The sequence below is a fragment of the Choristoneura fumiferana genome, chromosome 12, assembly GCF_025370935.1.
Source record: "Choristoneura fumiferana chromosome 12, NRCan_CFum_1, whole genome shotgun sequence".
Taxonomy (NCBI): Eukaryota; Metazoa; Arthropoda; class Insecta; order Lepidoptera; family Tortricidae; genus Choristoneura; species Choristoneura fumiferana.
Window position 1 is genome coordinate 19,453,746 of NC_133483.1, and position 23,805 is coordinate 19,477,550.

Here is a 23,805-nt window from a genome sequence, read left to right on the forward strand (position 1 = left end):
GCCGTAGAAATAGAGTCGTCACAGATATTTCTGCACGCTTCGGTGTGTTAGATGCTGGTGGTGCTGGTGGCTGTACTACCTACAAAATTTTACCATGCTACATTATACTGTATTTACATCTTAGGTCTTGTTCTGAAATCTCGGGATTTTTAAACTATGTCTTAGGCTTACGGACGGATTTTCTAAATCTCAGGAAATCTCAGAATTTTTAGAAAAAGAACTGATTTCGAGGAATGAAAATAGGTATTTATTTACACACAATTCTTATACATACCTACTAGAAAAATAGCAAATACATTTATAAAACAAAGAATAAAGATAGAAAGCTAAATTACTTGTCCTAAGCCTAATTAGGTTTTAACCTATATTTACAAATACCTATCACCCAGATTTTTTTAGATCTTTTCATTACCAAGGTACAAGAAAGGTATAAGACAGTAATTTACTTTTGTATACTTACATAGAGGCTAATTTAAAAATCAAGTTTGTTCATGTTAATTGCACAAACAAAATTTTATTTATGTAAGAAATAATACCTTTACGTCCGAAAAAAACTAAAACTCTCGGAACTAAAATTTTGCAATGAAAAAACAAATTACTAACGACGAAAAAGCAATGTAATAGTACTTAATGCATAACAGTGCTAAATGAATCACTTGGCCCAACTTCAACCATGATTTTGTAAAATTCTCGAGAAAATTAACTTGCATCTTGTATTTTGCATACAATGACTAAATGTTGTAAAACCGCCCCGATGTCGTTTCGTACGAAATTATGAATGAATGACTAACATACTTTAAGCAGGTAGTACAATACCACGTTACCTCTCTTACATTACAGCGAAGGAGCAATTATAGCGGAAAGGTGAAAAACCGGCCACAAACCTGTAGGTAGTAACTTTAAAATTATTAAAAATATTTTTATTATGATGTAAGGATGTAACTAAAAATTTACGGTGTAACTATTAATTTTTCCTTTACCTGTGCTATAAGACGTTGCTTCGTAGCAAATTTCAAGATTCTGAGTTCACGGGAATTACCCTGTAGGTTTTGATTCCCTTGCGAGTATCGAAAATTTGCGGAAATTTGCGGCATAAACGGCTGTATCTTTTGATTGCGTTGGCTTAGTAGTTTGTTTTTTTCGCAGCTCCAAGGGACAGTAGAATAATAATTGTCTACGCCACTCTTACAGCCTTATTCATAAAAAATCCTTAATTGAGGTTTGATCGGTCTGTTACTTAGCAGACTGATTAAGCTTGTTAGACGGTTGTCAAGAAGTATGATTCATAAACGCTTGCTAGCAGTCTGCTAGTTGTTGAGCCGCTGATAGACTGATTAGACTCGTTATGTTGGCCACCTTGACAAATCAAAGACAAAAAATGGCCTAATCGATAATTAAAAAAAAAAAAGTTGACAGCAGTGACAGCAAATTAGCAGGAAAAAAAATAAAAAGCGAGAAGTTTGTTTTCCCGCCATTTCCGATCCGCATGTTTATGTTGTGCAAAAGCCATAATTGTGTTAATCATCCTATTTTTTTTTCATACTTATTGTTAATTTATTGCTGCTAATTTAGAGGATTTTTAAATACAAATTCCTGAAAATATTTTTTCCTGGATTTTTTTTTAATCTTTGCGTAACTTCACCCTTCACTAAAATATCTTCGGTATGGTTTTTTGCTCTTGTCAAAGTCAGCTGTTCAAACTTGTAGCGGCCATTTTGTGACTTAGCAGGGAGATAAAGGAGGGTCTACGGTCCGCTAACTTTAGCAGAGCCTTGATCGACTGATTAGCGCTAACAGACGTTTATGAATCATGTTTTTTAGCATCGGGCCTTCAAGGAGCCTTCAAGGAGGCTCTAACTTTTTATGAATAAGGCTGTTACTCTTTGCCTCCGGCCTGCGCAGCCGCGGTGTGCGCATGCGCGGAGGAGCGCGGGGAGCGGGGGACGCTCGCCCGATCGGCGCGGCGCGGCCGCCGCCCCGCCACCGACACTGGCCAACAACGACTCTCGCGCGCGCACGCGTTTTTATTAAAAATAATAATTTTAACTCTGTACCTTTTGTAATACAGTATTTGTAAAAAGTCAAAGCCTAACCTCATTTCTGACCGCATCCTAATTAATTAAACATAAAGTGGCGACCGTGACAGGACGCGGGTCGCTTAACCTCACGTTCCGGGCACGTGGTTGTGCGCACACACAGTACTTTGTGCCAACCGCGTTATCGAAAGGCGCTCAAGATATCAAGAAGGAACAATCGGCGGCGTAGCAGCCATCGAAGACTTCCTGAAGAAATCCCCGTCCGATCGACGTGGAAGATTCTAGAAGATGGGATAAGTCGATACGAAGTCCAAGGACGCACTGAAGACTGCCGCGTGCAGTTGCCTGACGACATCGCCCCGTGCTTCTCTTCCATGCTAACCAGGAACGTGCCGTGAGCCCAGTCCTTTCTTTACCTACTTCCTAATAATGTGGTCCGTATTCTCTGACTGAACTTTCAGGCGAGCGCTTCGAGTGTCGTGTGTTTTCCTGTGCCTTAAAAGCTATCTTATGCTTTAGTTACGGTGATACAGGCAGGCCAGTCAGGTATTGTCGTAACTTTCGCAGTTAAAAACCTCACTTTCATTGTCTTGTTGACTTAAGTACCTAACTATTATTGCATTGTGGTGTGATCTCGCACGCATTTATTTATATTCTAACGATTTAAATATTGCCTACGCCTTACTAACTGTTCAAGTTTTTTAATTCTTCCCGTAGGCATAAAGTTTATTAAACCCGATTTAACTCATACTTACTCGCATTTTAACATTTCTTATCCGAATTTTGCCATACTATTCATACTAAAGCCATCTACTTCGTGCATAATTTGCCAAATTGCACAGAATTCGTTCACTTCGCTGGCCGCCATTTTGCATTTGCACTTATTCGCTTCCAGGAAGTGCGCGCCGCGCTGTGCCGTTTCATCGCTTTGTTCGCCACGTCACGGGAGCGGCGGGGCATCGCCATCTTGTTTATACACGCCGGCAACGCGTAGCAGCCACATAAATAAGGAGCGTAAGCCTATTGAGCCAATTTATTAATTATTTAACCTCGTATCTTTGCCTATTTTGCTATAGTTTGTTAATCATTGATCTTAAAATGTCTCAAGCAGATTTGGCGGCTCAGACCGCAGAACATAAAACTAAAAGAAGTTCTGTAAAAGGCCAATTAACTAAATTCACTAATTATTTAAATAAATTTAATGTGAATGAACCGTTAAGCGACTTAAAGTTTAACGAATTAACATCGAGGTTAAATAGAATTGTTGAGTTATCCTCAAAATTCGATGAGCTGCAAACGTTCATAGAAGTTTCTAACCCTGATAATCTTGATAACGAGCTATCAGAACGCGAGGAAATAGAAGACAATTTTCATCTATCTATTGCCACGGCACAATGCATTCTTGACGGGGCCGCGGCTTCCAAGCAAAAACCCACTGCTCCATCAGATGGTAATCATTGCTCCAGTGTTTCTAATAACTGTCATCATTCTGAGCACATGGGCTTTCAATTGCCGCAAATACGCATTGCGAAATTTGATGGCTCTTATTATAAGTGGATGGAATTCCGTGACACATATGAATCCTTGATACACAATAATGATAGAATAAAGGGAATTCATAAGTTTCACTATTTGAATACATACTTGGAGGGCGAAGCCTCTCGGGTCATATCTAACTTGGAAGTATCCGAGCTCAATTATTCTCAGGCATGGGAACTTTTGTGCGAAAGATACAACAACAAAAGACAATTAATCACTAATCATCTTAACTCTTTGTTGAGCATTGACGCCATGCAAAGGGAGTCTGACAAAGCTTTGCGCTTTCTAAATGATCACTTAACAAAAAATTTGAGAGCGCTCAAAACCCTTGGCCAGCCCACTGAACATTGGGACTCGATTCTTATACATATGTTTACTGCCAAACTTGACCCTAATACCAATGTTAAGTGGGAAGAGCATCGGAATAACCTGTCCGAGTTGCCAACTCTGGACGAATTTAGAAAATTTCTTCAAAATCGCGCAGATGTTCTAGAAACTCTTTCTAAATCAAAAAAGGAAAAGGATAAATTTCTTAATAAACATGAAAATAATACAAATAATAAAGGCTTGTTCAGACAAGATAAAAATATAAATACCTTCGTGATTTCAGCTAAACAAAGTAACCACAAGGGTGTGCCGTGCGTCGTGTGCCGTGGTGAGCACCGCATATACGACTGCAAGATCTTCAGGCATCTCACCGTGGACGAGAGATGGGCGCAGGCCTCTAAGCTCCAACTGTGCCATGTCTGCCTACGCCCCGATCACGAGACGCGGCAGTGTAAACTGAATGGCTGCCGTGTGTGTAAGAAACGTCACAACACATTTTTACACAAAGACACAACACTAGCTTCAAACACATCTAACCCTCAGCCTAGCAGTGTTAGCATAGACTCTGACATAGCGTCCACCTCCACTGCTGCTAAGGTTTTACAGAACCCTAATGTGGACACACCCACTGTGTCCACATCTGCGCTGACCAGTAGTGAAGTTCTATTGTCTACAGCATTAATTGAAGTTTTTAATCCTTGTAATAATAGGAAGGAAACTGTAAAGGCTCTTCTGGACTGTGGTAGCCAGTCCTCTTATATAAGTGAAGGTTTGAAACATCGATTACAATTGCCCTCTCTGCCCCTCACTGCCACAACCATTCTAGGTATAGGCAACACTCAATTGAAGTGTGTTCCAGGGCGCTGTACTGCCCAGATTCAATCATTATCTGACAAATTTACTGCGAAGCTGGACTTCTTGGTTCTCAAAGAAATAACTGATAACTTACCAAGGCAATATTTTGATGTGAGTCAGTTAGGAATACCTTCCTCAGTGAGGCTAGCCGACCCAACATTTAATATTCCCTCTCATATAGATGTCCTTCTAGGAGCTGATGTTTTTTGGCATATAGTGGGAGGTGAACAAAAACCCTTGGCAAACAAACAAACAATGCTGATTGAATCAAAATTGGGTTGGGTCATTGCAGGCTCTGTCATGAGTACGAGCCTTGCCACAAATACAAATTTCACTCGAAGCAATCTTTGCCTTGCTGACCTCTCGTCTCAAATGACCAAGTTCTGGGAGGCTGAAGAACTGCCCAAGGTAGTTGGGCCAAGTAATAATGGGTTCCTTACTAAGCACCCAATTGAAGAGCATTTTATAGAAAATACTTACCGTTTAGATAGCGGTCGCTTTGTAGTCCGACTGCCCTTAATTGATACCCCAGATTGTTTGGGCAACTCCTACTATATGGCCAAAAAACGTTTGCTCAATTTAGAAAATCGTTTTCAAAAACAGCCCAAACTGAAAGAAAGGTACAATGAATTTATTGATGAATATAAACAGTTAGGACATCTATCCGAGTCTCAGCTGCTGTCTAGCCCTAACTACTTACCGCACCACCCAGTGGTCAAGGAACAGAGTGAGTCCACAAAACTACGCGTCGTCTTCGACGCGTCTTGCCCTACCTCTTCTGGTTACAGCGTTAATAATATACAGATGGTAGGGCCTTGCATACAAGACTCCCTGTTTAACATTTTGCTCAGATTTCGCCATTATAAGTACGCATTGTCAGGTGACATCGAAAAACAATACCGTCAAATTCTAGTTAATGAGCTTGACAGGGATTTACAAGTAATTCTATGGCGCGAAGATGAGCACTTACCAATTCGCGCACTTACCTTGAACACAGTAACTTATGGCTTTGCTAGTGCGAGCTTCTTAGCCGCCAGGTGCTTGTGGCAGTTGGGGGAAGAGTGCAATGACCCCAACATAAAGGCAGTTATGCAAAATGATTTCTACTGTGATGACCTACTTACTGGCAGTGACACAGAGTCTGAGCTATTGCACATACAAACAGAAATTTCAAAATGCTTAAATGCTGGTTGTTTTAACTTACGAAAATACAGATCTAATTCACCTAAACTATTAAATTCAAAAAACATTAACGTTAACGACAATCTGGCACTAAGCCAATCTTGCCAAACGCTTGGTTTAGGTTGGAACCCTGGCCAAGACACGCTTCACTTCTCTATTGATGAATCAAATGATGATGAGGGTAATGTAACCAAGAGATCACTTCTGTCAACAACCTTCAAAATTTTCGATCCTTTAGGGCTACTGAGTTTATGTACAGTCAAACCAAAATTACTCATACAACAATTATGGAAGGCAGGGCTGGGTTGGGATGATCCTGCCCCGCCTGAAATTCGGCGTGTCTGGTCACGGTTCATAAAAAATTTACACCACCTCAAAACGCTTTCAATTCCTAGAAATGTACTGAGTAACTTGCCACTGGCAATAGAACTTCATTGCTTCTGTGACGCGTCACAGTCAGCCTTTGCGACATGCATATATGTCAAGTCCATTACAAACTTAGGTGAACAAAGTGTCAATTTATTGTGTGCAAAGGATAGGATAGGACCCGTGAATCCCATAAGTATTCCACGTATGGAACTGTGTGGAGCCCTTTTAGCGGCCCAAGCATGGGCAGCAGTAACTGCAGCCCTTAGAAAACCTATTACACGCACCATTTTTTGGACTGACTCCAGCGTGGTCCTAGCATGGTTAAAAACCGATCCCTCCAAGTTGAATGTATTTGTACGCAATAGAGTTGCAACTATAACTGATCTTACCTCAACTTCAACTTGGAGGCACGTGCCCACGGCACATAACCCAGCTGACCTGGCCTCTCGCGGCGTTGATCCCCAGCATGTCGCTGCAATGTCGCTGTGGTGGCACGGGCCAGAATTTCTTCGCGAACCCGAGACTAGCTGGCCCACGCTGGACAAAGTATCCCATGACGACTTACCAGAATTAAAAACAACATCAATGAGTGCTAGCGTAAATTCTATTCAATGTGTTATATATTTCGAAAGATATTCTAAATTGAAAACATTGCAGCGTGTGGTTGCATTCATACGTCGTTTCATAAATAATTGCAAACGTACTAGCACAAAATTATCTGGCCCATTAACTGCCCAAGAATTGAAGGATTCCTTGCACACACTAATTAAGCTATCACAGGCACAAACATACAAAAATGAGCTCGACACTTTACAAAAAAACAAATACTTAAACGCTAAAGTTCACATGTCGTCTCTAACGCCTTTCATCGACTCTCAGGGGATCCTGAGAGTCGGGGGGAGGCTGGATGCTTCATCCTATAACTATGACAAGAAGCATCCCATTATATTATCCTCTAAACACCCACTCACCAAACTTATCTTCGAACAGACACACGCACGTCTCTTACATGCACCGCCGCAGCTCCTTTTGACCTCTATTAGAGAGGAAATATGGCCGGTTGGGGGTAGAGCCCTGGCGCGACGCACGGCGCACAATTGTGTTATTTGCAAGCGCGCCGCTGGTCAAACTTTAAAAAATATAATGGGCAACTTGCCAGCCCAACGTATAACAGCTGATTTTCCGTTTTCTGTATCAGCAGTTGATTTTGCAGGGCCGTATTTGATTACCGACCGACGGGGGCGTGGTTGTAAAATAACTAAATGTTACTTGTGTTTGTTTGTCTGTCTTAAATACAAATGTGTACACTTGGAGGCCGTGAGCGAGCTGTCTAAGGATGCATTTATTCTATCTCTCAGGAGGTTTATCGCGAGGAGGGGCAAACCTCGCGAGCTGCTATGTGACAATGGGCGAAATTTCGTGGCAGCTGCCAAAGAGATAGATGAATTTGTAAGGCTCAATAAAGACTCTATGAAAGAGTTTGCAGCTGACGAAGGCATTAACTTTAAATTCTCACCGGCTTACGCTCCTAATTTTAATGGTCTCGCCGAGGCCGGCATTAAGCAGGCAAAATTTCATTTAAAAAGAATTCTAGGAAACACTCATTTGACGTTCGAGGAGCTCGCCTCATTATTTAGTCAGATTGAAGCTATTTTAAATAGCAGACCACTTTGCCCTCTCTCCCCTAGTCCCAATGATTTTTCCCCGCTCACACCAGGGCACTTTCTGGTTGGCAGACCCCTGACGTCGCTGCCCTCGCCGCCGCTGCGCGACGAGAATCCTAACAGACTGAACCACTACCGAAGACTCGAGCAGCTGCGTCAACATTTTTGGGCCCGCTGGACCGCAGAATACATATCCGAGCTCCAGCACCGCTATAAATGGAGGACTCGACACACAGACCTGCAGCTTGACGAGCTGGTCCTCATAAAGGACGATGGATTACCACCACTACACTGGAGAATGGGTAGAGTCTCCAAGATCTACCCCGGCCCAGATGGCATCCCACGTGTGGCAGACATCACTACAGCTAGAGGCACCATACGGCGGGCACTCAACAGGATCTGCCCCCTGCCCTCTTCACAAGACTCTTGAAGACAGGTCTTCAAGGGCCCCCAGTATGTCTACGCCACTCTTACTCTTTGCCTCCGGCCTGCGCAGCCGCGGTGTGCGCATGCGCGGAGGAGCGCGGGGAGCGGGGGACGCTCGCCCGATCGGCGCGGCGCGGCCGCCGCCCCGCCACCGACACTGGCCAACGACGACTCTCGCGCGCGCACGCGTTTTTATTAAAAATAATTATTTTAACTCTGTACCTTTTGTAATACAGTATTTGTAAAAAGTCAAAGCCTAACCTCATTTCTGACCGCATCCTAATTAATTAAACAATAATATAAATTTCAGCTTGATGCCTCCAAGCGTTCCTGAGAAAAAGGGTATTAACAGACGGACGGACGGACAACAAAGTGATCCTATAAGGGTTCCGTTTTTTTCCTTTCGAGGTATGGAACCCTAAAAAGAAGTGACATCAATTCTGGAAGAAAATGCACTTAATAACAATGTCTATTCCTTGCATTATTTATTTAGTACTGGTGTTTACCCGCGGCTTCGCTCGCACAAGTATATCATTAGATCCAAGCAGCTGATTTGAAATTTCGGGATTTTTTTAAATTCCCGTGGGAATTCGCGAAACTAAATCGTGGTTTTCATTGACGTTTCATTAAAAACAATCATGTCAAATTTCATGACTCTAAGCCCAGCGGTTGTTGTTTCCAGATTTTATCCCTATTCCTTGGGAATATCGGAATAAAAAGTAGCCTATGTTGTATTCCAGATGTGCAGCTATCTACATACCAAATTTCACCCAAATCCGTCTAGCCGTTTCAGCGTTATGGAGTCACAAACATACTCACTCACTCACTCACAAACTTTCACATTTATAATATTAGTAGGATTTCATGACTCTAAGCCCAGCGGTTGTTGTTTCGAGATTTTATCCCTATTCCGTGGGAATATCGGAATAAAAGTAGCCTATGTTGTATTCCAGATGTGCAGCTATCTACATACCAAATTTCACCCAAATCCGTCTAGCCGTTTCAGCGTTATGGAGTCACAAACATACTCACTCACTCACTCACAAACTTTCGCATTTATAATATTAGTAGGATTTATATTTATCATTATCATCTTCAATCACTGAACGATAACTTGCCACTTGAACAGCACACCCGTCGGTTCACCTAGTCAGAGGCCAGTCACCAGTGCCAAAGCTTCGCTTTCCCGAACATGATTGCCATTCAAAAACCTTTCTCCCCCAAAGGTTATCTATTCCTGTATCTTAAATAATAACAGAACTTACGATATTAAAGCAATAAAAGTGCTTTTCTTTACGAGATAAATGTCGTGTCCTATTTTAAAAGCCCTGTAATTATTTAATTAATCGATGCAACTGCAGTAGCCTTCCTCTTTGAGTGCCCCAGTTTAAATTAATAATAACTTTAATTTTAAATGGTACTCTGTAATGCCGAGGCCACATTCTGTCGCATAATATAATATAAATTAAGATATAAAACGCAATTAATTTATTTTAAATTCTAGGGCTATTCAAAGCTAGAGTGAACGCTGTTACTGAACCAGTGAAACCTTTCTCCTCATCATCACTTAACATCAGGTGAGATAGGGTTCAACCGCAGTCGGTTATAAGTAAAAAAAAATTAACACAGAAACAAACAAATTATCAAACTTAGCATGATGTTGGCTACAGCTTGTAAGTATTTTGTCTGCATTTATATTGTGATGATACTCTTACTTTTTACAATCTAGAGTTTGTTCTAGATTTCAGCTTTCACAATGTTAACTTCGGAGCTAAGATGAGAAACTGAAATTTCCCTCAACTTCGGCACTGCTTTGCTACAATAGAATATGTTAGCAGTTTACTGGTTCCCAGCCCCTGCTGTTCTAGTAAACTGTACTATGCATTGGAAATTAAAGATGCATGAACACTAAGGGTCACAATTGTATCAACTTTTAGGGTTCTCAAGAATATAACGTTTTTTTTTTTTTTTATACGACTGGATGGCAAACGAGCAAGTGGGTCTCCTGATGGTAAGAGATCACCACCGCCCATAAACATCTGCAACACCAGGGGTATTGCAGACGCGTTGCCAACCTAGAGGCCTAAGATGGGATACCTCACGTGCCAGTAATTTCACCGGCTGTCTTACTCTCCACGCCGAAACACAACAATGCAAGCACTGCTGCTTCACGTTTTAAACTTTCGTGATCACGCTAAAACACACGAATAATTTATCTCGACATTACAGTAGCCGTGGTCACGAGTGACTGAAGCGTGAGGTGTCAAGTCTGCCTAGCAGCGCGAGTCCTTCGAACTACCCGCACTTGATCACCAAGTACCGGCACTCGTATTTCGAACTACCCGCACTTGGTTATTTTTTTTATAAGCTTTTTAGACTTATTACTAACTTGCAATGTACAGTTACAGTAATGCATCTTGCAAGTTAAATTTGACCTACTTTTAGAAGTCGGATTATCTTGAAATTCGGCATACTAAAGGGCATACTTATGTAAATTGCGTGACAATACAATAATCTGGTAGTGACATCTTGGTAGTCCGGCCAGGATCGTCTCCGCAGGACGGAACTCTTCAACGGTTAATAGCATCGACTTGAAATTTGGTATGCAAATGTAATTTCCGGTGACAATGCAAGTACGGTCAACAAAAAGTACAGTCAGCAAAAAAATCTTGTATTAAAAATGAAATTTTTACCAAAAACTTTTTATTTGTTACCCCCATCAAACCAGAATAAAAAGTAAACGTTCTCTATCGTTTGCCCGAATTTCATTTGCCTTATATTTATGTCCAACAGTGGACGTCTAACGGCTGATATGATGATGATGGAGGAATTTATTCAAATCTCGTAGGATTTTTGTAAAATTCCTGAATTTATGTTCAACTTCTGGATTTGTTAAGATTGGTTTTTCTGGAATCTTTTTGTATTTTTTATTTCAATTCCAAATTTTTACTTTCACGATCATCCCGGTTTTACGGTTGTATTTTCAATTTAGGTTTTACGGGATGACCGTAAAAGTAAAAATTTGGAATTGAAATATAAAATACAAAAAGATTTCAGAAAAACCAATCTTAATTTGTTTGCTTAATAACGATATCTCTTGTCCGGGTGAGCGGTTAGTTCCAATGGAATGCCGAAAGTTTCTCGATGAGGGCTACGGTAGGTATAGATGTCGCTAGCGTCACTGCTTAAGTGGCTAAATAAGAAACAAACAAGCTGAGATATGTGGTGCATAGGGGAAATTCGTGTCTGTACCATTGTCCAGCAGTGGTGTAGCGGTATAGCACGCGGCACGGAATGCCGAGGACCTGGGATCGATCGATTCCCAGTGCTGGTCTTATTTTTCTGGTTTTTCTGTGCATCTATATTTCAGTTTGTATTTTCATTCTAGATTTGTTTCAGGCGGGCAAAGCCGCAGGTAATAAATAGCTTACGGTAGTGGTGCCGTAATTACAGAGTGCAAGTTGTGCCGTGTGACCGCATTTACTTTATGGTCCTCTGCACCATTCGTTGCAGCTGCGCGGCTGTTAACTCGCTGCATTATATGTATAAGGGATACATTAGAATCTTGGTAACCAAATCATAAATAAATGACTTTCTGCAAAAGTTTCTTGTGGCGCGTTCTTCTTGCCAATGATGGTCTTTCAGAAAGCGCTGGTAGCTTAAAAAAGTGACATGTAAAAGAGCCATTTGCGGTCTACTTCAAGCATAAACGTTTACCTCTTTTTAGGGTTCCGTACCCAAAGGGTGCCAACGGAACCCTATTACTGAGACTCCGCTGTCTGTCTGTCCGTCGGCCTGTCACAGGGCTCTATCTCTTAAGTCGTAATAGTCAGACACTTGAAATTTTCACAGGTTTTAACAGAATATAATAATTTTTAAGTGAGGCTCCCATACTCGTACAACATACGTGATTGTTTTGCCGTTTTTTGCTAATGTCTATCTAATGTTGTATAGATAATGATGCGGAACCTTTCGTACGTGAGTCAGACTCGTACTTGACCTATCACTTGGCAATATCCTACTCGATAGGTTTGAAGAAAAAAACATTTTGAAACTCACAATTTGGCGCCAAAATTTTTTCATTCATCGCCATTTTGATTTTTCAAGAATTTCATGTACCCAGTCACACAGTACCTACCCAAGAATTTCATGTGACTCGCGTCATCAAGACGAATCCAATGACGTATCATTTATCAAAATCGGTTCAGCCGATGAGTAGTTACGAGAGAACATAGGAATAGACATACGTACATACATACATTCGGGTCAAACACATAACTCTCCTTCTTCGCAGTCGGGTAAAAAGTTGTAGTGTTTATGGTAGTTCGGTCTATGTGAAATATACCTCTAGCGGCACTATTTTTTTTATTATTATAGAACCTCTAAGGGGCTGTTTCACCATCCATTGATTAGTGTTGATGCCGTCTCCGTCTATTCTAACAAAACAAATAGAGACGGCATCACACCTAACCGCCAGTTAACACTAATCAATGGATGGTGAAACAGCCCCTAAATCTCTTAATTTATAAGAAACAGAAGGGCGGATTTTCTACCGAAAACACATATTGTGTTTTACTGACTTAACTATCTTGTACGCTATACCTACGTACCTGGAGCGAAGTCGAACACGAAATGAGCGAAACGTCTTCTATTTTTATTTCAATCTTATGTCGCTTTTAATTGAACATGCTATTCCAAATAACAAGACTGTTACCAAGCAAAAAACATAAATAATTAGCAGAAAGAAGAGAAAAAAAAACAAGAAGAACAGAGAAATTATAACGAGATGAAAACAAACATAGCCGCATTCGAATTTACTTGTAACCACTTTTTCACAAATGCTTTTAGGCTTACCTCATGTAGACTAAACATTTGTTTGAACGTCTTTCACTTCGAAATTTGGTTTTGCTATACACCGATCAGACATACGTTTCGTTCCTCATCATCATCATCAGCCTACAGCAGTCCACTGCTGGACATAGGCCCCTCAACACATGCTCGTTAGTAACACGAGAGCATGCTACTGTCGAGAAAATGCTACCTACTAGCATGTGTGAACAAGACATGCTACTATCGAGCATGCTTTTTACTGGCATGCTCAATAGCAGGCTCTGCTATTGAGCATGCTAGTGGATGAGGGGGTGGAAGAGGGAAAGGTAATAAGCAAGTGCTAACGCGTTTGCTTAATGAGCATTCTAGTATTGGTAGTGCCACGAGAGTTGCAAGCAAAAAAAAGTTACTAAAAGTGAATTTATTAATTAATTTACTGCCGTTGAATTTGCGAAAAGCCGTAACGGCAACAGGTTAGCAGCCGTAGGCCGTAGATTTTGAGATTTTTGGCCTGAAAGCCGTAGAACACGGTAACTGCCGTGGCAACACTGACATTGAACTGACAGGAGCATGCTACTTATCAAAAGGCATGTTTGTCGGAGTGTTTGTTTTGAGCATGCTTATTTAGGAGCATACTCAAAACTAGCATGCTTATTGCTAGCAAATGTAAACAGTCCATGAGCGTGCTCATTAGTGGCATAAGCATAAAGCATAAGCTCTTCCATGGCGCGCCACAACACTCTGTCTTCAGCCCCTCGCATCCATCCGTCGCCAGCGACCCTCTTAAGGTCGTCCGTCCGTGCCTCAGGACGCCCTACACTACGTTTTCCCGTCCGTGGTCTCCATTCGAGGACTCGTCTGCTCCACCGTTCATCGGTCCTGCGACAGACGTGGCCAGCCCAACGCCACTTCAGCGAACTAATTCTCTGAGCAACGTCTCGTACGTTACTCCTAAACAAAAGTGAACAACTTTTTGAGGACAGCTCAAATATGAAAACGTCTATGTATAGGTATGCATATAAACCCCCGAATTCGTCATTTGAAAGTTCAATATCTAAAAAAATGGCTGAACCAATTTTAATTATAGCTAAGAACCATTGCAAAAACTCGCTTTCACGTAAAAAAACCGCATCGAAATTGGTCTATCCGTTTGAGAGACACGATGCCATAGACTGATAAACAAACAGACGGACATACAGTCAAACTTATCCTCGGTCGGCCCAATGTGCAATAGAATGTACACAATAAGTTCAAGGGAATAAGAAATCTATGAAAATGTAACAAAGTAAAAATTATTTTGTTTTTCTATTGTTTTACACCATGCCAGTTTGACGGCAGTTTGACTTTATTCTCGAAACAATTAGATTCTAATTGCTTTGTCATTTTTTTTCTAAATATTTATATGGTGGGCTTCAGGAGGGTATAACGCCCCTCCTTTTACGTCGGGGGTTAAAAATAGAGAAACAAAAACAATCGACAAACGCTGAGATCATGGTCATGTCATAATACTTACGTGTAGTTATCGCAAAAAACGTGATGGCATATTTATAATTAAGAATCCAGTTCGTCCTGTTTCTGTGGAATTCGTCGCCTGCGCACACTTACTCAGCGACTGGTCTAACCTGTGTAGAAAGGACTTCGGAAGTAGCCTAAAGGTCGCTGCCCACTACAGCGTTGCGTGCCGTGACTGTAATAGGAACATGGCAGGAACGGAATGTGCGCATACATGACGCGAGACGGCGACGGTTGGTTAGGAAACGTGCTATCGGGCATAGTCTCATAGTTTTCAATACAATAAGGTACAACAAGAGTATAAAATGAGCCATTTTACCCAAGACATATAGCCACCCGAGCCGGTACGGCGAGGGTGCATGACACGTCGAGAGGAAAATGGGTTTAAGGCTCGAGTTTTACACTCTACTTTTCACTTCGATGGCGAGGCAATGATATAGCAACAGTGGGAACAATTGTTCACTTACTGTATATGTTATCTACCTTTTATTGTTCATGCATATATAATTATAAATTTTAAATTTTATTGATCTATTTCGATTGTTTTCGTTGATTTATAGTTTTATATAAATTAAAAATAATGTAAACACGGAATTTACGAGCATGAGAAGTGAAAAGAATATATTTTGCCCGATACCTTGCTACTACGGTCATGGTATGATACGGTGTGATGGGTAGAGACCTTTTAAGCTTATTTATTAAGCTTATTTCTACAGTCAGGGGCATAAATATGTACAGTTGAGGAAATGAAATCACGTACCAGGGTGGAAACCTTTGTGCAACAGAATGTCATGTTGACATCATTTGCGAAATATGTAAATCATAGTGAAATTAATTATGAAAAGATTCTATCCTGGTACATGATTCAATTTCCTCGACTGTACGTTACCATGATGTTTAAAATATGTGCCACTAACCGCTTGAGGTCGCATATATTTGACGCTATGGCTGTATAGATATTTATGTCCTCAACTGAAAATATTTCGGGGCGGGTAGGGCATGTACAGCCATTTCGTTTCCCATAATTTCATATGCTATAATTTCACTTGCCATACCAACGTTTGCCATAAAATATTTAGAACCGAGCTGGTATCAGCTTTTTTGAAATGTCATCTTATAGAATGCAGGTTAGGTTAGCTTAGTAGCAATTGTGAATGCTGTTTCAGAAATAAATTAATTTATGACAATTGAAAATTATGGAAAACGATACATTATGGCATATGAAATTCGAGCAAACTTTACTCATGTTATTTCTTTTGGTCAATGCGAATAAAACTAGACTAAGAATATTCGCTTACACGTAAACGATGCGAATAATTAAAACCCGTCTATTCCATGCCCTCTACATATATTAATGTTCACATCAAACTTAAGATAACTGCTATATTTGAATCAAAGGTCATTGAACTGATTGTCTTAGGAACTCGTGTGTTTTGTAAAGATAAACTTCATTTGTTTTACTACAAATATCGGCCTATGTTTAGATTACAGATGTGCAAGTTGCGGAAAGTTTGCAAAAAGTAGAAAAAGTTCTCGGAAATTTCTGGAAATTTTCCCAAGAAGTAACTGTTTTCGTAAAAACTGGCCTAGGTAAACGAAAAACCTAAACTACTACAGGGTACTTTCGGTTGTCTAAGAACCTCGAAATTTAGTATGAAGGTAGTTTTCATAGCACAAGTAGTAAGAAAAGTCTGTAAATCTTAATTTTTGTCTATACATTTACTTACTCGTAACGATCTAAAATGTCCCCACACTGCGTACCTACATTTTGCTAGGGGCTCAGATAACACTAATTATTTATATATTTAAGGAGAAACAACAGCTAAAAACACAATATATGTAGTGGGAATAGCAACACAGACCCAATTACAGGATCTCGACAGATAGCTACAGTTTTACATTTAGAAAGAAAGAAAGAAAGAAAGAAAATATTTATTCGTGACAAACATGAGAACAATGAATAAAGAAGTAAAAAAGAGAAAAAAAAAATAAGCTAATATTCCTATATTGTTCTGTACACTCTTCAACACAAACATAGTACTAATTTCCTTTAAAAAATATGCAACAAAGTTAAATACGGTGATTCCGCAGTTAGTACTAATATTTATATTGGGTTATTACTTCACTACCCCAAGAAAGAGTAAGCGAAAACTTGAGCTTAAAAGTTACTTAAAATATCTAAAGTAGGTACATACCAACGGCGCGCTTAATCAAAGAACCTCATTGCCAATCTTCGCCTCACGGATGGAATGTAACAGTTACATATTTCAATGGCCATCTCTTTCATCAGATTATTTAGATTACCGCTCGCGCGCCTGAGAATGCTGTTTTGCATATTCGTAAACACTTACAAATTTGTACGGAACCCTTGGCGGGCGAGTCTGCCTCGCACTTGGTTGATTTTTTAAATAATGATTGTGAATAATTAATGATTTTCAAGCTTGGTGTTATGGTTAGTAACAAATAATTTATTGTTGCTACATTAAAAGAAAGACGTCCGCTGTTGGGCATAGGCCTCCCCTAAATTAATACCATACTCCATACCTTCCGCCGCCTAACTTTGCCTAGAAGTTCATTGCCACGACTAGTACTACAAAAACTATAAAGGTATAATTCCAATAATTGAATAGGCACTATACCGTTATGCGATTCGAACACAATCCGGGAGTAACGTAAAGACGTCGCATAAAAAATGTGTCTCAAAAATGCGTCAAGACTAACATCAAGTAGGTAATGAACTTTTAGGCAGATTTATATGGCGCGTGGTGCAAAGAAGTTAAAAGAGTTAAAAAAAGTGATGCCAATGAGTTCACGGATGAAAGTTACCATAAAAGGGTAAATGCAGGTAAATGTCATGTTCGGCGGAGCACCTTATTCACATCCCAACGCGTTTGCTATAAGCTTATTATGTATGGTTCACCACAGGTATCGATCTATGCGTAAAGTCGACCTCCTGAAATAGATTGCCATGTAAAAATCAGCTAAGTGTAAATCGAATACGCAATAAGGGTCGCGCATTATTGTAAAATATTTACCACGACGCATTTAAAAAAACAGGGAAGTTATTTATTTATTTAATTGTTAAATCTTGTTAAACTGAAGTAAAGAACTAAATGATTAATTACATTATTTCAGTTTTATTTTAGAATTCTCTTGAATTTTTATCTATTTTTTTTTCATTTTTTACCTCAGGAGACCCCAGAGCTGGCGCTTACCTCTCCCAGCGAATTTCTCTGACTGTACAGAGAGGTAATGCCGCCAGTGTGTTGGGGAATACGCCGGTGTTGTTTTTTATAGTTTGGTATATTTATGTAGTTTTTATTTATTTTGTTTCCTATCATATTGTTGTATCTTGTGTTGTGAATAAAAAAACTGCAATAAATATTTATCTTTGAAAATTTCAAGTGTTTACCATTTACGGTTCAAATTTTTTTTGTCATAATTTAACTTGTCATAAAAATGAAACCGTGCAATTTTCGAGCTTTCTCGATACGTCATCTCATAAAATGCAGTGGGTTAGGTTAGGTTAGGTTACTTTAATAGTAATAATTCTATAAAATTTATACATTGAGGTTAGGTTAACATAAAGTTCGGGTAAACGATAGATACTCGGAATAGTTTTAATACAAATACATATAAAGGCCACAGCGAAAAGGGTTCAAAGTTTATCAATAAGTTCACAAAGTCTCGTGGCAATCCAAAAAGCGCAAGGATTATTGAGTCCTAAAGGGTTCAAGATCACTTGGAAGCATATATCTCGAAAACTACGAAGGTCAAGGATTATGGCTTATAACTTTTGGAGTATTAATAGATGCTCTTAACAAAGTTCCCTATGGTAGGGAGGTTCAGGCACCCCCTTTAATAAAACAAACCAAACATAAAAAGTTATTATAATCTCAAATTGTATCTAAATCACAACAGTAATCAACAGAGTAAATAAATTTAAATATTTTACATTTTTATTTAACTAAGTCAGGTTATTACCCATACTTAATAGTTTATCGAATGTATAGTTAATAGAGCTACCTCGTTGCATAAGTAGCGTAGTAGAAATAAGCAACCTGAGATATGTATGCATAGGAAAAATTCGTGTCTAGATTCCTGTCCAGCGGTGGTGTAGGGGTTATAGCACGCAGCACGGATTGCTGAGGACCTGGGTTCGATTCCCAGCGCTGGTCTCTTATTCTGGTTTTTCTGTGCATCCATGTCTCAGTTTGTATTTTCGATAGATATTCTAGCGTAAGTCGTAACTTACAAACTAATTTATACCTTAGCAGATATATATACAATGAAAAAGAAAACACAAAAAACGGCCAAGAGCGTGTCAAACACGTGTCAGTAACAGTATAAAGATGCGTTTTATTCCGGCAGTATCGGTCAGAGCTGGTTAGAGCCCACAGACGCTACAAAAATCCTAACGATAAGACTACACTGTTCGACCGGTACCGTTTATCGTTTCGTGTCTGCGAGAAAACTGTAGTTTTGTACGATTTTTTAAAGTTGTACCGTCGAACGGTTCTGACAGAATATCAGCGCTGCAGGCGTCTAACGGCTCAGCATAATGCTGAGTCAGCGGCCGGTTCACTTTTGTTTTATTTGTTTGCTGTTTATTGCTTTTTAGGGTTCCGGAGCCAAAATGGCAAAAACGGAACCCTTATAGTTTCGCCATGTTTGTCTGTCTGTCTGTATGTCTGTCTGTCTTTCTGTGGCTTGAAGATTGACGTACGCTCGCCAGCTTGGTGGTACTTGTTAGACTGTGTGCGAGCTACAGGCATTTGAAAGAAAAAAAAAGAAAGATAGATTTATTTTGGTTCCATACGCTCCACCAACTCCACCCACTCCAGTAGTGGAGAGGCACCACAAGAAGAGAAGAAGAAGAAGCACCACCACCTTACAGTAATAAAACTAAAACTAGCACTAAAACTAAGCAAACATTTCTAGCCTTGATTCCTCCATCTCCAGTTTATCAACGGACATCCAGGCGGAGGGAGTGTCTTAAATTTTATCTAGTTAGTATTGAAAAATATGCATGGATATACAGTGTAGCTATTCATTTATTGTTTCTATTTACGGCAACATTCAGTATGTTTACTATCATTAATCACCTGCCTCCGTTTAATACCTCAAAATGTTGTTTACAATAAGCTACTCAATTTAACTGAAGCAATGAAACTAAAAAGTATTAAGTGTTCCAAATCCATTTTAATGCCTAGAATTATAAAGTTTTGAACTTGATGCAGTCAATATTTGTGATTTATATTGACCAAACTTATTTTAACCTTTTATGTGTAACAGTTTTTGGTATTTGAGCAAAAACATATTGTTTACATAACAAAAAATTATAAAGTTGATAAATAGGTACTTTATAGATACTTACTTTGTAATGTAAACACTTTATTGTATTCAAAATTAACAATAATATAAGATAGAATGAATATGAAGTTATTACGTTATTTGTATCCAGATTCGTGTATATATACTTAGCTTACCTATTTAGTGTGGTAGTCATTATGTATATAACTTTAGTTTCTGTTAACGGCAAGCCACTCAACAGGTTTTTAAGTAACATAAAATAACAAGTTAAGAAAAAGTAATTCAAACTTGTGAATTAGTGTCGCATATAAATAAAACGTGTCTTTTCATTTACATAATTATTTATTAATATTAGATTTATCACCTACATCAAAAGATATTCTGAACCTTGTTTATTTTTTGCTTTGGTAATTTTCCTCAAGATTTTGTTTATACTTGTCTAATGAAACAAATTGCCAATTAAATATTAAAATACTTAATCACATGGAATTAGATATAAGTACACATTTTAACAGTTGATGTCGGTATCTGCATTTATAAACTTTAAATAATAGTTAATAAAAGCTCACTACTATGTAATTTATACAGCTTACGAGGGTTAAACTTTACATTTAGAGCAAGTAATTGTTTGGCAACAACTTATCTCCCCTTTACCTATAATTTAATTTTCTCTGTGGTTAAAATTAAAAAGTTTAACAATAACAACAAATACACAAGGTTAAGATAACAGTCAGAACGCTCACCGAACCATAGATTTATACATAAGAAACTACACTCAGTCTCTGTTAGTACCTTTTCGCTTTACCGGCACGCATATACTACTATACAAACTTGTTTAACAACTTAAGATGACAAGGAACAAACAAAAATGGAGCAACATCACACCAGTTTAAGTTACCGCAAAATCTATCTCTCATAGACCTAAAACGGAACAAAACAAAACTAAACAGAGTACAAGATAAGCATTCTATTGGACAATTTGAACTATTCAGCATTCTCCATCATCTCTCCCGCTCTAACATTTAAAAACGACGCGCTCTCAGCTCTCACTCGCCAATGGTCAGTTTCTAAAAAACTAAAGGTTCTTAAAACTTACCATTTCGGAGAAGGCACTCTTGGGCCGTCGGGCTGGCGTTCCGTTCATGATCACAACACTTCACTTCACTTGAAATTCACTTAGAACTTATAAGCATCGAACTAGGTAGATGAAGTATTGTAATTGTTAACTTATCGAGTAGAACTTAGCGGCGAGGGACGTAGCGTCCGCGCGGAGTGTGTTTTGTGACTGGCGGGTAGGGTAGAGCGACGCTTGCCGATCCGTCTTTTTACCGGTCAAGAGATTTAGAGGTTATATACACGCGGCTCAAGTTAACGCATTTTGCTTGAATCGAGTTAAAGATGTTACGATCTCAATGTCGACTCAGTTTACATATTACAGCTGAATGTATGAATCATGTAGAGATGTTTACATTCTCTGTTTTATAGGCCTCGAGCATAAGGAGAGAATGCTGCGATCACTGGCGGTCAGCCGACTGGTAGGTGAATAGAGACACTGTTAAGCACGATTGTCCGGTCTGAATACGTTGTAAATATTATGCAGTCTATGTCTGCAGATATGGCTCTGAACATGTGGAAGAGAATTTTTGGCAGATATTAATCTGATAAAGTTCGTTATCATCCGTTTATCATATCAAGGTAGCTAAGCGGGTAATCGAGTAATATCTAATTTTAATATAAATGACGAATTATGCTTTACCTGTGCGAAAAAATTGCAACATTAGGAAATTTTAATATTTGTGTAATAATATCTTGATGTAATAGTATATATACTCTATCATAGGTAGTGCTTCGTGCAAATAACTTTTTAAACGTAGTATGTATTAATTAACTCTTTTATTATCAATTGTCGCTGGTCTTCGTGATACTGGCTCAGAGTCTCGTGCGGAGGGCGCCGAAGAACCATGCTTTTATATTTCAAACAAAGTCTTTTTTTCTTTTTCTTTATTTGAACTAAGTATTCCGTTCCCAGTGGATGCGAGACCATCGTTCGCAAGTTAATCTTGGCTGCGCCCGCGTCGATGACGTCAGCCACGTTTCTATGCGACACATTGTGGACATTCTACAGACGAATGCACTATACTACAGGCTGTATTGTATGCGTTAAGTATGGGAAAGATCTCAGCTTTCGGTCAATGTTTACTGTTGTTCGAATGCGTTTTCTGCGTAAAAGCGGTACATACAATCGCTATAAACATATGCTGTTTAGGTATAATCACCAGCACCAATATCTTACACAATAAAGCGTGCATAAGTAACTTTGAAAAAATTTAAGATTTGAAAAAATAAAAATTATAGTGTTTTGAATGAATCATTGTTGTCCTTTGTGATGACAAATCTAATCTAATCAAATGTAATCTAATGATGAGATCCTGGAACTATTGAAGGAGCTTGTCCAGTACCTACCTAACCTACCGTACCTAGAGGCTACTGAGAGAGGTAGGTACTGGACAAGTAAGCGAATCTAGCCTCTATTAATTATAAACAAAAAAAGAATAAGTTGGTAACATGTGCCTTCATTAAAGCCCATATTATTAAATTAAATTAAATTATGGTTAAAAAACAATTCTGATAGGAGGCCTGTGCCCAGCAGTGGGACGTTATTGAATTAAATTTAAATTACCTTAAAATAACTCGAATTTAAATATTTTAAGAAGGTAGCAGCATTATTTTTCAATATTTATGTCTTAATTTACTAACCCGGAACATTAATCTTGGCCTGGGTGTACATTAAAGTCCTCTTTTTAAACATAGAAATCAAAGTTCCAATTTAAAAAGTTTAATTTTTTAATGGTTCAAACCACGATGCTTACACTCGTGGAACTCTCCGTCATAAAATCCGAAAGTAGAGTATACACAATGTTAAGTTTCAGATCAATAACTAATTAAGCCAACCAAACATTAGGACAAAAAAATCAAAAATCGGGTCACTTTTTATAGCTTGTCTTGCTTGCATCAGTACCACTACCATGAGTTTACAGTGACCGTACTCGATAGCGACGGCGTAAATTATTTGTAGAGGCGCTGTACAATTCTCCATACAAGAATTCACGCCTTCGCTATCGAGTACGGTCACTGTAAACTCATGGTAGTGGTACTGAGATCTTAACGCTTCGGTCACCCTAACGGTGATACAGAATTACACGGTATGCTGGCGCGCTCTAATAGTGGACCACACCGACCCATGAGCAATAGTGGTCAATAATTACAGAGCAGCGTTTTAGGGGTACGCTTTCGATGTCTGTGGTCACGAGTTTTGACGTGTGAACTGTACTGGGGGGCTACAACGAAATTTGAAAATCGAAGTACCTTCCCTCTCACTCTCGTTTTAAATAATCTAAGCGGCAGCAGGACGGCAAGATATGAAGTTCGAATTTTACACTTCATAGTATTCGCTGGCCGCTGGCGGCTGGTATTAGGCGTGGTGGCTGAGTGGTTTGACCTATGGCCTCTCAAGCAGAAGATCGTGGGTTCAAACCCCGGCTCGCACCTATGAGTTTTTCGAAATTCATGTGCGGAATTACATTTGAAATTTACCACGAGCTTTACGGTGAAGGAAAACATCGTGAGGACACCTGCACAAACCTGCGAAGCAATTCAATGGTGCGTGTGAAGTTCCCAATCCGCACTGGGCCCGCGTGGGAACTATGGACCAAGCCCTCTTGTTCTGAGAGGAGGCCTGTGCCCAGCAGTGG

The 23,805-nt window shown here is 39.4% G+C and overlaps 2 protein-coding genes across 4 annotated transcripts in view; one reads left to right on the forward strand and one right to left on the reverse strand.

Moving 5' to 3' along the window:
* The window catches only part of Lmpt (four and a half LIM domains protein limpet), a 241,741-nt gene extending 220,421 nt beyond the window's left edge, over positions 1-21,320 (reverse strand). The window contains exon 1 of the mRNA XM_074095660.1: positions 21,150-21,320. Coding sequence (XP_073951761.1) covers positions 21,150-21,197 — 48 coding nt within the window. The 5' untranslated portion in view covers positions 21,198-21,320. The remainder of the gene's footprint in view (positions 1-21,149) is intronic.
* On the forward strand, positions 1,178-8,687 carry LOC141433562 (uncharacterized). 3 transcript variants are annotated; one of them, XM_074095654.1, is made up of 4 exons: positions 1,178-2,430; positions 2,932-3,050; positions 4,186-4,377; positions 8,045-8,136. In XM_074095654.1, the coding sequence occupies exons 1-4, from the start codon at positions 2,411-2,413 to the stop codon at positions 8,050-8,052; spliced, it is 339 nt and encodes a 112-aa protein (XP_073951755.1). In that variant the 5' UTR covers positions 1,178-2,410; the 3' UTR covers positions 8,053-8,136. The 3 variants fall into 3 exon arrangements, with proteins under 3 accessions (XP_073951755.1, XP_073951753.1, XP_073951754.1); XM_074095652.1 differs by having other exon boundaries at positions 4,186-8,687; XM_074095653.1 differs by lacking the exons at positions 2,932-3,050; positions 4,186-4,377 and having other exon boundaries at positions 8,045-8,687.
* Positions 21,321-23,805: the final 2,485 nt, after the last annotated feature.

Coding starts and splice junctions, on each gene's coding strand:
- LOC141433562 (XM_074095652.1), top strand. CDS start 2,411: ATGCTAACCAGGAACGTGCC. Junction 2,431..2,931: donor ATGCTAACCAGGAACGTGCC/GTGAGCCCAGTC, acceptor ATTCGCTTCCAG/GAAGTGCGCGCCGCGCTGTG. Junction 3,051..4,185: donor CAGCCACATAAATAAGGAGC/GTAAGCCTATTG, acceptor TCGTGATTTCAG/CTAAACAAAGTAACCACAAG.